The sequence below is a fragment of the Eumetopias jubatus genome, unplaced genomic scaffold (assembly GCF_037043125.1).
Source record: "Eumetopias jubatus isolate StellerSeaLion01/CBP00866 unplaced genomic scaffold, mEumJub1_p1.0 scaffold_5, whole genome shotgun sequence".
Lineage (NCBI taxonomy): Eukaryota > Metazoa > Chordata > Mammalia > Carnivora > Otariidae > Eumetopias > Eumetopias jubatus.
Genome location: NW_028274811.1, coordinates 23,536,802 through 23,554,519, shown reverse-complemented (window position 1 = coordinate 23,554,519; position 17,718 = coordinate 23,536,802). Strand labels below are relative to the sequence as shown.

Genomic DNA, 17,718 nt, shown 5'->3' with positions numbered 1-17,718 from the left:
CCAATAAATTTGAAAACAATTGTGTTTATTTGATACTTATATTTCCTTTTCAGCATAAACCCTAAAAAGTGACTATCTATGGATGGTAAGTTTACAGATGACTTATTTTATATATTTTTTAAACTTTCTACACTCAGCATGTATTATTTTGTTATTAACATTTATCTTTTTAAAACACTAATACAAAAAGAGCTCTGGAATAGAAATGAAAAAGACTAAAAATCTAACAGAAAATGAGTACAAGACATGAACAGTACATTTACAGGAAAGGAGGTAAGAATAAAAATATGAAAAGATGCTCAGTCTCACAAAAAATACCTGAAAAATGTCCATTAAAACTACACTGAAGGCGCCTGGGTGGCTTAGATGGTTAAGCGTCTGCCTTCAGCTCAGGTCATGATCCCAGGGTTCTGGGACAGAGTCCCGCATCGGGCTCCCTGCTCCTTGGGAGCCTGCTTCTCCCTCTGCTTCTCTCTCTCCCTCTGTCTCTCATGAATAAATAAATAAAATCTTTAAATAAATAAATAAATAAAACTACACTGAAGTAACATTTTTTTTGCCTATTAGATTTCACAAACGTCAATGTCTTTAACACCATCCATACTGGTAAACGCATGGAGGAAAGACGTACTCTCATACTCTGATTGCCTGAAGAGTACAGAGTGGTACCACCACTGTGGGGTACAGTCAGGCACCATCACCCCAAATTACCAATACAACGTGCCCTTTGACAAAGATTTAGGCAAAATGGCATATCTACAGAATCCTATTTATTTAATTTAGCACTGTTCATAATAGGAAAATATTAGAATTGATCAAATTATGTCAACACCGAACTGATTAAGTAGATGATGGAACATACTTGCAATCAGATAAAAGGGAACTATCAAACAAAAGAAAGAGGGAGAGGAGCAAGATGGCGGAGGAGTAGGAGACCTGGATTTCATTTGGTCCCAGGAATTCAGCTGGATAGGGATCAAATCATTCTGAACACCTACGAACTCAACAGGAGATCGAAGAAAAGAATAGCAACAACTCTCTGAACAGAAAAGTGACCACTTTCTGGAAGGCAGGACCTGAGCAGAAGTGCATCCGAGGTGATAATTCGGGAGGATAGACGGCGGGGGAGGGGGACTCCGTCAGCCGCTTCTGGCAAGTGTTAGAGCCACGGAGCACAAAATCAGAACTTTCAGAAGTCGGCTCCGCTGAGGGACGTCACTCCAGTGGCTAAACGGGGGGGGGGGGGGGGGTGGAAACTTCGCGGGACAGCGTAGTCTCAGGACCCTCAGGGTCACAGAAAGACCGGGGGTGCCTGAGTGTGGCAGAGCTCCCAGGGATCAGAGCAGGGAAGCCAGCTGCAGAGACGGAGCCAAGGCACAGGCTCTCAGCTCGGGGTTGCCATACACCGTGATCCGCGGCCCAGTCGGGCCACTGCTCCTCCAGCAGGGAGGAGCCAACAAGCGGCAGAGCCGGGAAGACTCACCTTCCTCCCCCAGGAGGAGCGGCGCGGGAGCGCACCGTAGAGATCTGCTGGGTTGGGAGACTCCACACGGGGTCAGGTACCAGAGACAGAAACGCTCGGTCACAGGCCCGTGACCACGGAGTGCAGCTGGAGACCAGGAACGGGAGTGATTGACTGCTTTTCTCTGGGGCCCCACCAAGGAGTGGGGCCCCGAGTTCTCGGCTCCTTCGGGGTGGAGATTGGGAGGCTGCCATTTTCACTCTGGTCCTCCAAAGCTGTACCGAGAGCTTGCAGGGAACAGACGCTCCTGAGAGCAAACCCGAGCAGCTTGCTTAGCCTGGACTGACAAGGGCGGGGCAATTCCGCCTCCGGCAAAGACCTTTGGGAACCATGGCAACAGGCCCCTCCCCCAGAAGATCAGCAAGAACAGCCAGCCAAGACCAAGTTTACCGATCAACAAGAACGGGAGAACTCCAGCACTAGGGGAATACTGCACATAGAATCCATGGCTTTTTTACCATGATTCTTTAGTCTTTCAAAGTTAATTTCTTTTAAACTGTATTTTTTTCTGAGTTTTTCTTTTTCCCTTTTTCAACCAAAATTCTATCAATCCCTTTTTTAAAAAACATTTTTTATTTTTCATTTTTAGAGTCATATTCTATCCCTGCATAGTAGTTACCCTTATTTTAGGCATATATATATAAGTTGTTCTCTCTAAAATTTTGAGATCAAAATATACCCTAAATCTCTAGTGTATGGCTTTGTCCTAGTCTCCTACCTGATCACATTCTCTTCCTTTTTTCCTCTTTTTTTTTTAAATCCTCTTCTTTCTTTTTTCAACCAACTTCTTATCAATTCCTTTTATAAAATCTTTTATACATTTCATCTTTACAGTCATATTCCATCCCTTCATCGTATTAACCCTTATTTTTGTACATATATGTTTTTCTCTCTTCAAAATTTCAGGAGGCACTTTCTTCTAACAGACCAAAATACACCCAAAATCTAGAGTGTGGCACTGATCTATGCACCAGCCTGATCATATTTGATCATATTCTGTTTTTTTGTTTTGTTTTGTTCTGTTTTTGTTTGTTTTTATCTTTTTCTTTTTTTTTTCTTTTTCTTTTTTTCTTTCTTTCCCTTTCTTTCCCCCTGGTTTCAGGGCTTTTCTGATTTGTTTAGAGTATATTTTCTGGGGGATTGTTACCCTGTTACCATTTTGTTCTCTCATTCAACTGTTCTCCTCTGGACAAAATGACAAGACTGAAAAAATCATCTCAACAAAAAGAACAAGAGGCAGTACCGACTGCCAGGGACCTACTCAAAACACACATTAGTACGATGTCAGAACTAGAGTTCAGAATGATGATTTTAAAGATACTAGCAGGGCTTGAAAAAAGCATGGAAGTTATTAGAGAAACCTTTCCTGGAGAAATAAAAGAACTAAAATCTAACGATGTCGAAATCACAAAGGCTATTAATGAAGTGCAATCAAAAATGGAGGCTCTAACTGCTAGGATAAATGAGGCAGAAGAGAGAATTAGTGATATAGAAGACCAAACAATGGAAAATAAAGAAGTGAGAAAAAGAGAGATAAATAACTGCTGGATCATGAGGGCAGAATTCAAGAGATAAGCGATACCATAAGACGAAACAACATTAGAATAATTGGGATCCCAGAAGAAGAAGAAAGAGAGGGGCAGGTGGTATATTGGAGCAAATTATAGCAGAAAACTTCCCTAATTTGGGAAAGGAAACAGGTATCAAAATACAGGAGACACAGAGAACCCCTCTCAAAATCAATAAAAATAGGTCAACACCCCGACATCTAATAGTAAAACTTACGAGTCTCAGACACAAAGAGAAAATCCTGACAGCAGCTCAGGAGAAGAGATATGTAACCTACAATGGTAGAAACATTAGAATGGCAACAGACCTGTCCACAGAGACCTGGCAGGCCAGAAAGGACTGGCATGATATATTCAGAGCACTAAATGAGAAAAATATGCAGCCAGGAATACTATATCCAGCTAGGCTGTCATTGAAAATAGAAGGAGGGCGCCTGGGTGGCTCAGTTAGTTGGGCGACTGCCTTCGGCTCAGGTCATGATTCTGGAGTCCTGAGATTGAGTCCCACATCGGGCTCCCTGCTAGGCGGGGAGTCTGCTTCTCCATCTGACACTCTTCCCTCTCATGCTCTCTGTCTCTCATTCTCTCTTTCTCAAATAAATAAATAAAATCTTTAAAAAGAAAAGAAAAGAAAGGAAAAGAAAATAGAAGGAGAGATAAAAAGCTTCCAGGACAAAAAAACTAAAGGAATTTGCAAACACGAAACCAGCCCTACAAGAAATACTGAAAGGTGTCATCTAAGCAAAGAGAGAGCCGAAAAGCAACATAGACCAGAAAGGAACACAGACAATATACAGTCACAGTCACCTTACAGGCAATACAATGGCACTAAATTCATATCCTTCAATAGTTACCCTGAATGTAAATGGGCTAAATGCCCCAATCAAAAGACACAGGCTATCAGATGGGATAAAAAAACAAGACCCATCGATATGCTGTCTGCAAGAGACTCATTTTAGACCCAAAGACACCTCCAGATTGAAAGTGAGGGGGTGGAAAACCATTTACCATGCTAATGGACACCAAAAGAAAGCTGGAGTGGCAATCCTTATATCAGACAAATTAGATTTTAAACCAAAGACCATAATAAGAGATGAAGAAGGACACTATATCCTACTTAAAGGGTCTATCCAACAAGAAGATCTAGCAATTGTAAATATCTACGCCCCTAACATGGGAGCAGCCAATTATATAAGCCAATAAATAACAAAAGCAAAGAAACACATTGACAATAATACAATAATAGTGGGGGACTTTAACTCTCCCCTCACTGAAATGGACAGATCATCTAAGCAAAATATCAACAAGGAAATAAAGACTTTAAATGACACACTGGACCAAATGGACTGCATAGATAATATTCACAACATTCCATCCCAAAGCAACAGAATACACATTCTTCTCGAGTGCCCGTGAAACATTCTCCAGAATAGATCACATCCTAGGTCACAAATCAGGTCTCAACCGGTACCAAAAGATTGGGATCATTCCCTGCAATTTTCAGACCACAGTGCTTTGAAACTAGAACTCAATCACAAGAGGAAAGTCGGAAAGAACTCAAATACATGGAGGCTAAAAAGCATCCTACTAAAGAATGAATGGGTCAACCAGGAAATTAAAGAAGTAAAAAAATTCATGGAAACCAATGAAAATGGAAACACAACTGTTCAAAATCTTTGGGATACAGCAAAGGCAGTCCTAAGAGGAAAGTATATAGCAATACAAGCCTTTCTCAAGAAACAAGATGGGTCTCAAATACACAATCTAACCCTACACCTAAAGGAGCTGGAGAAGGAACAGCAAATAAAGCCTAAAACCAGCAGGAGAAGAGAAATAATAAAGATCAGAGCAGAAATCAATGAAATAGAAACCAAAAGAACAGTAGAACAGATCAACGAAACTAGGAGCTGGTTCTTTGAAAGAATTAACAACATTGATAAACCCTTGGCCAGACTTATCAAAAAGAAAAGAGAAATGACCCAAATCAACAAAATCATGAATGAAAGAGGAGAGATCACAACCAACACCAAAGAAATACAAACAATTATAAGAACATGTGAGCAACTCTATGCCAGCGAATCAGAAATCTGGAAGAAATGGATGCATTCCTAGATATGTATCAACTACCAAAACTGAACCAGGAAGAAATAGAAAACCTGAACAGACCTATAACCACTAAGGAAATTGAAGCAGTCATCAAAAATCTCCCAACAAACACAAGCCCAGGGCCAGATGGCTTCCCAGGGGAGTTCTACCAAACATTTAAAGAGGAATTAATACCTCTTCTTCTGAAACTGTTCCAGAAAAAAGAAACGGAAGAAAAACTTCCAAACTCGTTTTATGAGGCCACCATTACCTGGATCCCCAAAGCAGACAAAGACCCCATCAAAAAGAATTACAGACCAATATCCTTGGTGAACATGGATGCAAAAATTCTCACCAAAATACTAGCCAATAGGATCCAACAGTACACTAAAAGGATTATGCACCACAACCAAGTGGTATTTATCTCTGGGCTGCAAGGTTGGTTCAACATCCACAAATTAATTGATGTGATACAATATATTAATAAAAGAAAGAACAAGAACCATATGATCCTCTCAATAGATGCAGAAAAAGCATTTGACAAAGTACAGCATCCTTTCTTAATCAAAACTCTTCAGAGTATAGGGATAGAGGGTACATACCTCAATATCTTAAAAGCCATCTATGAAAAACCCAGAGTGAATATCATTCTCAATGGGGTAAAACTGAGAGGTTTCCCCCTAAGGTCGGGAACACGGCAGGGATGTCCACTATCACCACTGCTATTCAACATAGTACTAGAATTCCTAGCCACAGCAGTCAGACAACAAAAAGAAATCAAAGGCATCCAAATCGGCAAAGAGGAAGTCAAACTCTCACTCTTTGCAGATGATATGATACTTTATGTGGAAAACCCAAAAGACTCTACCCCAAAAACTGCTAGAACTCATACAGGAATTCAGTAAAGTGGCAGAATATAAAATCAATGCACAGAAATCAGTGGCATTCCTATACACCACAACAAGACAGAAGAGAGACAAATTAAGGAGTCGATCCCATTTTCAATTGCACCCAAAACCATAAGATACCTAGGAATAAACCTAACCAAAGAGGCAAAGGATCTGTACTCAGAAAAGTACAAAATACTCATGAAACAAATTGAGGAAGACACAAAGAAATGGTATAAATTTCCATGCTCATGGATTGGAAGAACAAATATTGTGAAGATGTCAATGCTACCTAGAGCAATCTACACATTCAATGCAATCCCCAACAAAATACCATCCACTTTTTTCAAAGAAATGGAACAAATAATCCTAAAATTTGTATGGAACCAGAAAAGACCCCAAATAGCCAGAGGAATGTTGAAAAAGAAAAGCAAAGCTGGCAGCATCACAATTCCGGGCTTCCAGCTCTATTACAAAGCTGTAATCATCAAACAGTATGGTACTGGCACAAAACAGACACATAGATCAATGGAACAGAATCGAGAGCCCAGAAATGGACCCTCAACTCTACGGTCAACTAATCTTTGACAAAGCAGGAAAGAATGTCCAATGGAAAAAAGACAGTCTCTTCAACAAATGGTGCTGGGAAAATTGGACAGACACACGCAGAAGAATGAAACTGGACCATTTCCTTACGCCACACATAAAACTAGACTCAAAATGGTTGAAAGACCTAAGTGTGAGACAGGAGTCCATCAAAATCCTAAGGGAGAACACAGGCAGCAACCTATTTGACCTCAGGCGCAGCAACTTCTTTCTGGACACACCACCAAAGGCAAGGGAAGCAAGGGCAAAAATGAACTATTGGGACCTCATCAAGATAAAAAGCTTTTGCACAGCAAAAGAAACAGTCCACAAAATCAAAAGACAATCCACAGCATGGGAGAAGATATTTGCAAATGACGTATCAGATAAAGGGCTAGTATCCAAAATCTATAAAGAACTTCTTTAACTCAACACCCAAAGAACAAATGACCCAATCAAGAAATGGGCAGAAGACATGAACAGACATTTTTCCAAAGAAGACATCCAAATGGCCAACAGACACATGAAAAAGTGCTCAACATCGCTCGGCATCAGGGAAATCCACATCAAAACCTCAATGAGATATCACCTCACACCAGTCAGAATGGCTAAAACTAACAAGTCAGGAAACGACAGATGTTGGCGGGGATGTGGAGAGAGAGGAACCGTCCTACACTGTTGGTGGGAATGCAAGCTGGTGCAGCCACTCTGGAAAACAGTATGGAGGTTCCTGAAACAGTTGAAAATAGAGCTTCCATATGATCCAGCAATTGCACTACTGGGTATTTACCCCAAAGATACAAATGTAGGGAGCTGAAAGGGTACGTGCACCCCGATGTTTATAGCAGCAATGTCCACAATAGCCAAACTGTGGAAAGAGCCAAGATGTCCACTGACAGATGAATGGATAAAGAAGATGTGGTGTATATATACAAAGGAATATTATGCAGTCATCAAAAGGAATGCGATCTTGCCATTTGCGAGGACGTGGATGGAACTGGAGGTTGTTATGCTGAGCGAAATAAGTCCATCAGAAAAGACATGTATCATATGACCTCACTGATATGAGGAATTCCTAATCTCAGGAAACAAACTGAGGGATGCTGGGGTGGTCGGGGGTGGGAGGGATGGGGTGGCTGGGTGATAGACACTGGGGAGGGTATGTGCTATGGTGAGTGCAGTGAATTGTGCAAGACTGTTGAATCACAGATCTGTACCTCTGAAACAAATAATACAATATATGTTAAAAAAAAAAAAAAAGAAAAAGAAGAAGAAGATAGCAGGAGGGGAAGAATGAAGGGGGGGATATTGGAGGGGGAGACGAACCATGAGAGACAATGGACTCTGAAAAACAAACTGAGGGTTCTAGAGGGAGGGGGGTGGGGGGATGTGTTAGCCTGGTGATGGGTATTAAAGACGGCACGTTCTGCGTGGAGCACTGGGTGTTATATGCAAACAATGAATCATGGAACACTACATCCAAAACTAATGATGTAATGTATGGTGATTAACATAACAATAAAAAAATTTAAAAAAAGAAAGAAGAATCTCTGTACTGATATGTGGTAATCTCACACGTGCATGCATGTGTGTATGTGTATAAATAATGTAGGCTTAAAAACTATAAATTTATATACACGTATTTATTTATCAACTGCTTGTAGACCACACACTAGAAACTAATAACCCTAGGTTATTATAGGAATATAGGAAGGAATATAGCAATAACTGGAAGAAGGGGTTGGAAGAAAGGGGTTGGAGGAAGACTTTTCATCGCATACCTTTTTGGAGGTTCTGTTCGGTAAAGTTTGAGGCCTTATAATTTTGAAAATGATATTATTTTTTCTTTAGGTTTGCATGGTAGTTTGGCTCTTAACTATAGAGAACAAACTGAGGGTTGCTGGGGGGCAGAGACAGGTTAAATAGGTCACATGGGTAGAAAGTTGTGATGACCATTGGGTGTTGTATGTAAGTGATGGATCACTAAATTCTACATGAATTGAATAGTCATGTAGAATATTCAGTTGGGTTAGGGTTGAAACAAATAATGCACTGTATGTTAACTGACTCGAATTTCAATAAAAACTTGAAAAAAAAAGAATGTTAGCTGGTCTGAGTCCTGGATTCCAAATCACATTTCCTCAGAACTATAAAACTATCAACTCATGATCCTCTAGCATTCCATTAGAGATAATCATTCCCTTATTAAACCTGTAGAATTTTCTCTTTCTCTTTGATTTTCTAATATTCTACCACAATGTGTCTAGGCATGGGTCTCTACTAATACCACCGTGAGCTTGGTGATTCATCCTTCGATCTGAAGGTGTCCGTCTTCCTTTATCTCTGGAAATGAGATTATAATACCAAAAAAAAAGCTGTGTTAACCTCTATCTAACCTATATTAGTTATATCAGCCAAATCAACTCGAATCACTGAGTTAAATAACACTCTCCACACCATCTAGAAAATACGATCACTGAGGCATACAATATGCAGAATGCACATAGCTCATAGATTCCTCCCTTGTCTTGCTACTTGAAATTATCTCCACCAACCAGCCTGTATGTTGACCAAGAATCAGCTGAATTTGCTTGAACACACAAAGGTACCACATTCTGTAATCATGTAATTTAATCAGACACTAAATATTAAACAGCAAAATACAAGTGCAAAACTGTCTTTGTTTCCTTGAAAAATTTGGAAAAACTTGAGAAAAGTAAGTTGCTAAAGGAAAACTGCTCCAATTTTATTTGGGATGAAACAAGCATAAAAGATTTGAAAGTTTTAAAAGTCCAGGATTCTACACATAAGTTATATTGAGTTTGTCTTCAGTTTTTCCTCCAAATACAGAAATCTATATTGGAAATTAGTTTGTATGCCTGCTGGGTGAGGCTCACCTGTACGACCTCACATCCAAAGCTTGGCTGATAAATAAATACACACACACACACACACACACACACACACACACACACACACACGTGATTTAAATTAGATTCAAATCTTTAGGGTACATTGCATGCATTTTAAAAATTCTATCCTTTATAAATGGGCGGAGGTAAATAATCATATGTATGTTGAATGTTTACTGTATAAGGTGCTTACCATGGAGTTATAAAAGTGAAAAATTAGAAGAGGACATTGGTCAAATAAATTACACTACACTCACACGCACAAAATTCTATCCTCTCACTTATTTTTAAAGTTAACCGCTATTAGATAAATTTGAACCATCTAGATCTAGGATTCATGGCTCACAACTTTTCTTTCATACTGTGGACGCATTTGTCTTTTATATTATGTTCTGGGAGAATTTCTGGGCCTGATCTTCTAGGTCAGAAATTTACCTGTCAGTTCTTTGATGGAGTTTTTAATTCTAATGACCACTTATTTTTAGATACATTGTATCTCGTCTTTTTTTTTTCTGGACAGCAGCTGTTGCTGTATTTTTTTTTTAATTTATTTTTTCCAAGAATATATATCCACTCTTATACTTCTGTTGAAGTATCCATCTATTCTATTAATTTTGTTCCTCCATATACTAACAAGCCAGAGCCTGAGGACTCTCCTTTATATGGTTCGTTTTCTTAAAAGTATGATATTCTTGGGTGTCAGCTCATATCTTTTTGGTTTCCCTGCTCACCTATCTGTTGTGACTCCTCGGGTTATTTGGTGAAACAGGTGGGCCCTTCTTCTGGGTGCAGGGAGCCAATAGATCATCTTTTTAGAAGGGAGACGCTGTGTCCTCTGGTATCACCAACACGTCTGGGAAAGCTTTTATCCTTTCTGTTCTTGCCTAGGCATGCACATGTGGCTTCCACTGTGGTCATAATTGGACATGAAAAAGAGCCAATGCCACCTCTGCTCCCTGCACTTCTGGTGAATCCCCTCCCAGTTCATGGAGGTTTCCTAATGTCTCCATGTTCTTCATTAATCCAGTCCAAACTGTTTTCAGTCTTTAAGGAGATATTCAACATGTCTGAGGTACAAATGGCATTCTTTTATAATATTGCTTTAGATTTACTTAGAAGATCTTTTCTGTGGCTCCTAAGATTTGGCTTGAACCAAGAAGGTAGATGAGTGAGGTTAGTCTGCAGTCTTTACTTTTTTTCGTTTGGATGCTCATGCCACTTCTTCCCAGCTCTGCTAGTACACGATCCTTCCCCCAACTCTGCCAGGACACTCCCCTCCTGCCTTAGTAGTGGTACTTGAGAAAGTGCCTTGTCTGGAATGGATACCTTAAAATATTTAACTGTTCAAAACTGGCTGTGGCATCGAATGTAGTGATGCAAAAAGAAAAAGGAGTAAACTGCCAAAAAAAAAAAAAAAGAAAAAAGAAACTGAATTTACACAAGGCTGCGGATTCTGTATAAAGAGCTAGTCAAAATGACTACTGTATAAAACTTACAAATTAAGGGTATAAAGTTTTAGTAGTCACTCTTTATCATCCTGGAAGAGTAATCCAAATATTAATGATGACCATTTCAACAGTCCACTTAGAGGGAACCACAGGCAAGGTGTATCATGATCTAGTTTATCCTGTTTACATGTGCTTTAAAAAAAAACACAAAACTAATGCGTTTGTTTTGAGCCAACATAATTGTTGCACTCTTTCATAATATTTAATTTGTTGCTTTTTTGTATTTTAAGTTTTAGAGATTGTTATTTAAAACATAATAAAGTTCTGTATATGCTGTATTTTGTTCAGTGATTTTTATTGAGTGCCAACTCAAAACCAGGTATCTTACAGTGTTGTGGAAATGAAAAGAAATGAGTAAGAAAGTAGCATCAAAGCACTTGGGGCATACCTATATTTGTAACTGTCTCAAGCTACTGTATATCCCTGTTTCCATTTGTCACTGGCAAGGCAGGCCAGAAGCTCCCTGAAACATACATCAAGGCTTTTTCATCTACTTTTTGTATTCTCCATATCTGCACAATGCCTTGCTCAGAGGACTTGCTCAATAAATGTTTAATTGCTTAGTATTAGGATATTTATGTGCCTACTGGATCTAATATGTGGCTCAAAGATTATTCTTCAATATTAGAGACTAAGAAGCGGAAACAGAAATAGTAAGAACACTTCATACATCTACTGCTAGATATATAAATACAATTTGTGTGTTTTATAAATAGCAAAGATGAGATCCAGAAAGATTAAGTACTTTGAAGAGGCAGCACCTGACCATGGACCCAAAATACCTATTCTAGCACTTTCCCTTTCACAGCACAAGTCAGACTGGTATCTGGAGAATGAGTTGGCCAACCTTATAAATGTTTACCACTGTGCAATACTGGGTAGTTGATGATCTATGTCCTCTGATAGAGACTCTTGGGTCTTTTCAAATATGCACTAATCCAAAAGGTATGGAGGAGTTCAGGCACCAGAAGGCAAAACTAGCTGCTGAGAGAGGGGAGGGGAAGGTACACTTAGTTATCTACTCTTTTTTGGCAACTAAAGATCAGAAAGCTTTCACTTACTGAGAAGAAAAAAAAACTGCTGCAAACGAAAAGCAGTTGCATTTATAATTAATTCACCCCCACGGAAAGTCATTATGATTCCTCACATTAGAATGAGAGGATCACAGAATTCTGGAAACACAGAAGAACAAGAAGTAGCCCCATGATAATCAACAGTTAGGAAAAGCCCATAGTCCAGCAGACAAGGCTTTTGAGGTCTGATCTCACCAAACATTTTAGGATCATTTCCCCTTATTGCACCTTCTAGCCCAGTCACAGGAGATTCTTATTTTCATTTCCTTGATAGGTCTCCACTTTTGTATCTTCAGCATCATCCCTCTATCTAAAACACTCTTCAGCCTTGTTCTGCCTGGGGAAAGCCTCCTCATGCTTCAGTTAAACTCTGCTTTGGGAAGCCTTCCCCAACTTTCCAAGCTGGGTTTACCTCAGGCATAAGATCTGATTCAGCACCTCACTGTTCCATAGATACCTGGGTCATAATCACTTGTGTATGATGTCCTTCTCCCAATCTGTAAGTGCTTAATGCAGGATGTGGGATACATTTAACATCTAATAGAATTTCAATTCTATCCTCCAGTTTTTAATTAAATCATCCAATTCTCTCATTTAATGAGTGAAAACTGAAGCCCAGAGAGGTAAGGGACTTGTCAATTGTCAGAGTACAAGCCAATGTCAGAGCTCAGATAACAAATTATGCTCTCTTTCCTAATCCACCCTCATAAGGGAAAAAGGCCTGGCATGGTAGAGTCTGGAGTAACAAACCCACTCTTCTTGGCTATCTGCCTAACTTTTTACTCAAGAGTCTGACTGCTATACTGTATCGCTGGCAACATCAGATTTCCTCAATAACAAAGACTTCCCAGTTCAGAACATATACATATGTGGCTAATAGGAAAAGTGAGTAAAAGTCCAACATGATAAACAGGGAAGTATGTCAAACTCCTATTCAGTCTATGAAAAACCTACTCATAATTCTAACTTTGCTCCCTTAAGTATGGAGAGAAAGCATAGCTCATTTGGAAAATGTGACCAAAAGCCCACATTTCAACACAGTGAAATGCTTTATCCCCTATTGCTTCTACCACACCAGGAACTTTCTATATGTAATTATTTAATCCCTGGCCAAAAACTAGTGGACAATGAAATCCCCACAAAATGCTTCCCCCACTGAAGTGTTCAAGTATCAGTTCCACAAAAAACATTTTTAAAAGCTTTTCGTGTATTTTTTCCATGCCAACTTTTTTCACTCATGGCTAAAAATGTCCATATTTGAATATTCATCATTATGAGCATCTGGTAAAATATAGCCCTGTCCAGCAATTTACATCATTGGACTTTGAGACCTTAGGAGGGCATAGGTAAAAATTTCCAGTTTCATTTTGTCTGGATTTTGACCATCTTTTTCCATTTCATGGCTTTGGGTGGCTTTGTGCGGATATTTTCTGCTCTCCATTACTATTGGGTTTTTCTAGAAATGAGCAGGTTGCTTTCAGACAAGTCCTTATGGATTTCATCAATGGCTCATTAGGAACAGCAAAATGAAGCCACAAATCACATGAGCGTTTTCAATATCTTGTGGGTTTTGCCTTAAACCGGTAATAAAGGCCACAATGATGATGGCTGTGTAATAACATGAAGGCACTTAATGCCTCTGAACTGTACACCTAAAAATGGTTAAAAGGGTAAATTTTATGTTATGTGTACTTTACCACAAAGTAAAGGCCAACCTACAGGAGGTAACAATTATCCCCCAGCCTGGGCCAGAGCAGAGGAGAGAAAATCCCATGATGATCTCCATTGTTCAGATAGAGTAAATGATTTTTATTTTCAGGTTCCAACAGGCCTCTCAGCAAGGCTCCCACCCCTACCACCTTCCACCGTCGAGTGGGGAGGAGAAAAGCCAACTACAGCCAGGTAAAATGTAAACCTCAGAAAAGAAAAAGTTAAACCACCGAACCATGACCCTTTGCATACCAACTGGGTTCTAAGGTCAGACTGGGTTCTAAGGTCACTCATCAGTCCACAGCTCCCAGTGTCTCAGTGACTCCTCCACTCCTGTCCCTCCCAGAACACCGAACAGGTGTCCAGTGTGGCTGTGCATGCGTTTAAATTCTAGACAGCTGTCAGAATGTATAATTCCCTAGAGAACTGTTCTGACAACTTTGAAGTAGGACATGAAAAAAAAAAGATAATAAATGCAGAACTGGGGGTGGGGGCAGACCCAGAGGAGATTCTGCAGTGAGCAGATTGGTTGTCTTCGAAACTCCTAAAAGACACCACGTGGTGGGCTTATTTTGAAATACAGAAAGAAGTAAAACCAGTGGGAAGAGTTACCAGGAGACAGTTTGATACAGTAATCAAAAGATACGTGTAACCGTACAGAAGGAGAAGGCTCTCAATCCATCCAGTTAGCCTTCAGATTCACTGACTGGCCTGGAGATTTCAGTGGGAGTCTATCAAACCGGACAGACTTCCTGCGTAGTGGAGACTAGGGTGAAGTTCAGGGCGACCACTCTGGAAGGGGACGAGGTGCATGCAAACCAGCCTGGTGTGTGTGGGGAAGAGGGCGGAGTGGCGGGAAAGTGGAGAGTAGGGGAAGGAAGGGCGCTTACCAGGCCACCCCCACAGGTGCTGAAAGAGGCCAGCGAGCCCGGGTGCCGCAGCACCGCTCCGGTGTAGAAGCAGGAGGCGTCGGGCGGCGCCGGAGGGCGCGGGGCGGCTGCTGCCCGCGTGGGGCCGGGGCCGAGGCCGGGACTCGGCCGCTGTTCCACCGCGAAGCGCGGCGCCAGGAAGCGGCCATCTCTCCGGAGCAGCAGGTACAGGTCCCGGGAGAAGGCCGGGATCCGCAGCAGTACCTCGTCGCCGTCCGGCTCGGCTTCCTGGCCCGGGGGAGGAGACGGGGGTGGCTGTGGGGGCGGCGGCTGCCACGAGGCCGGGGCGCCCGGGGACAGGGCGGCAGCCCCGCTGGATCCCCGCGGCAGTTCCTGCGACTCGAACTCCTCGTCCTCCTCTCCCGCCCGCGGCGACGGCGGCCGAGGCTGTGGCTGGGGCTCGCACTGGCCCTCCGCGGGTTCCACCCGCGGCGCCGGGGCCACGGAGCGCACCTCGCGTGAGCTGCCGGCCGCCTGCGCCCGGGCGCTTCCGCCGCGCACCGAGCCTGGGTCCGCGCTGCCCCCGCTGCCGCCGGCCGCGTCCACTGGCTCCCGGCGCCAGAGTGCAGGAAACACGACTTCCCACTCCTCGCGGTCGGGGGCGAACTGCAGCCCTGCGGGCGGGGCAGACAGAGAAGTGCGGGGCGTAAAGTGCCGCGGTTCCAGTAGCACAAGCATTCCCAGGCTCACACTCGGTTCAGACCCAAGGCTCTCGTGTTAATGTGTTGGAGACCACCCGTCTAGCCCCTGAAACTCTTGCAACCCCTGAAGCCTTGCGATCAGATTACAGACCCCAGCATTTTCCAAAATAAAAGTACGATTATATGGGGGGGGGAGGGGTGAAGGAGTGGGGCCGCAACGTTTGGTGACAGCACTTAGTTGGTGAAGGAAAACCGGTGCAAAGACTCCAACACAGATAAATTATTTTCTTAAGTATACGTCAGAGCAAAGCATCGCTATCAATTGCTGTACTTCCCCATTTTCCTCCAGGTGCTGTAAACGTACCTTTGCATACATTACTGCTCTCATTAATTCCACGATGCTTAAAATGAGGTCGAGAGAAGTGCATTTCGCTCGAGCATGACCCCTTCAATCTGCACCCGCACGCCCCTTTTTATTGCTACTCACTGAGTCCTGCTCACCGCGCACCGGCTGCACCAGCCCTGCCTCCCCGTGCGTTCCCGGTTTCCGCTGGGGAAGTTGGAAAGCCAGCCGAAAGTCTCGGCAGAACTCACCTGAAACGATCCCATTCGACAAGACCCCCAGCTGGTAAAGGAGGCAGCAGCAGCAGATGTGAGTAAGGCGCATCTCGAGGCTCTTTCCGGGACCGCGCTCCCGCGGCCGCGGCTCCCTGCCCCGCGCGCGCCTCCTTGCGCGATCCACCGCGGGCGCCGCCGCCTCCCCGGAGCGCAAGGAGGCCAGGCGGCGAGTTTGCCCAGGCCCTTTGTCTGCCGGGGGGTGGGAGGGGGGGGTGCTGTGTGACTCCGAGAGGCTGCTCGAGCCCGGGCGGGGGTGGGGGGGGGAGGAGCGGGGGCAGGCAGCGCCGCGGCCCCGCAGCGCTCTGGCTCCCTGGCGAATTAGGTGATGAGTCTATTTTCTGTGTTCTGGAACGTTGCGAGAGTTTCCGGAGCCCCACAGGATAGACCCAAAGTTCAGGAGCGAGCCGGCAGGCGCGAGGCGGGCAGTGCTGCCTCCGGACAGGCGGAGGACTGGCCCGCGCGGGCAGGAGCGCCGTGGTGTCCGAGCCGTGGCTCGCCGCCTGCACCCGCGCGGAACTGCCAGGGGCTGTTCCCAGCAACCCGGTGTGCCAAGCTCCGCACACGACTCGGGGCCGGAGTGCTGCAAGCTCTTACCCTGAGAGGCGCGGGGGGGAATTTGTGGCGGGATGAGGAGACACGACTCGCGAGGTGGGTGTGGAGGAGAAAAGATTCACGCAGATCTGACAAGAAAAATGGAGCAAGGGGTGCCCGCCTCGTGTGACTTTGTGGGACAAAGGTCCCAGAACACCACACACGTGCTTACACACCCAGTTGGGGTGGGGACCCAAATTCCCTCACCTGACTCCTGATTGGCCACTCTAGGGAGGCCGATTTGCATCCTTATTCAGTACCCACTCCCACCCCCAACCCCCGGCTGAGGTGTGTGCAGGTAGAAGCGCCTCTCCAGTCCATCCCAGCCCCTGGTTCTCTCCACCCACCCCCCATCCTCACATCACACAAAGCAGAACTTACTGCAGGCTGGAGCACAAAGCTGTGGCCCCGCTTTCCAAAGACCTTTGGTTTTTCTATCCATCTTTGTAGGAATTTTCTAAGCCTGGAGATAATGTAATTCGTCATGGAGTGTGCTTCAAAGGTTCCCAGGACAGTAGAACCCTGACATTTCAGAGCCCCTTATACCACCTTATCTTTCAGGCTTCCCGTTCATCATTGCTATCAATTTCCGCCCCCCTCCCCTCCTCTTGCTCTCTCACACACTCTCTCTCTCTCTCTCTCTCTCTCATAACAAGGGTGAGATTAAAAGGACTGACATTAAATATTGTATGCTAAAGATCTCAGATAAGGTGAGATTATTTTGCCTTTTTTGTACATTAAAAATGTATCTTTGTTCTTTCTGTCTTTTGGGGAGAAATGCAAACTTAAATATTCTTGCTTCCTTTGTTGCAGATCTTCATGGTACCCACTCCCTTTTGCACACCTCTTCCTTGGCCACACCAAACCTTTCACATCAGACTCAAGAGGGTTTGATCTAACCTTCCATAGGTATCCTCTGGACTAGGCCAGTCACCTAAAATTGAGTTAATGCAAATCAGTATTTTTTAAAATTCCAGCACTGGGAGATTGGTTCCCCACATCCTTTGTTATTTTACCTTCTGTTCCTTGTGTCAAAGGTGACTACTATGCCTTTAAGGGAGACAGACTATCTTATTTCAAAGGAAAGCC

General features: G+C 43.3%; 1 protein-coding gene across 1 annotated transcript in view; it reads right to left on the bottom strand.

Annotated features, from left to right (window-relative positions):
- ADAMTS19 (ADAM metallopeptidase with thrombospondin type 1 motif 19) overlaps positions 1 to 16,096 on the bottom strand; it is a 250,726-nt gene extending 234,630 nt beyond the window's left edge. Inside the window, exons 1-2 of the mRNA XM_028103681.2 lie at positions 16,015 to 16,096; positions 14,741 to 15,393 (exon numbers count right to left, since the gene is read on the bottom strand). Coding sequence (XP_027959482.1) covers positions 14,741 to 15,393; positions 16,015 to 16,087 — 726 coding nt within the window. The 5' untranslated portion in view covers positions 16,088 to 16,096. The remainder of the gene's footprint in view (positions 1 to 14,740; positions 15,394 to 16,014) is intronic.
- Between the last annotated feature and the right edge of the window lie 1,622 nt (positions 16,097 to 17,718).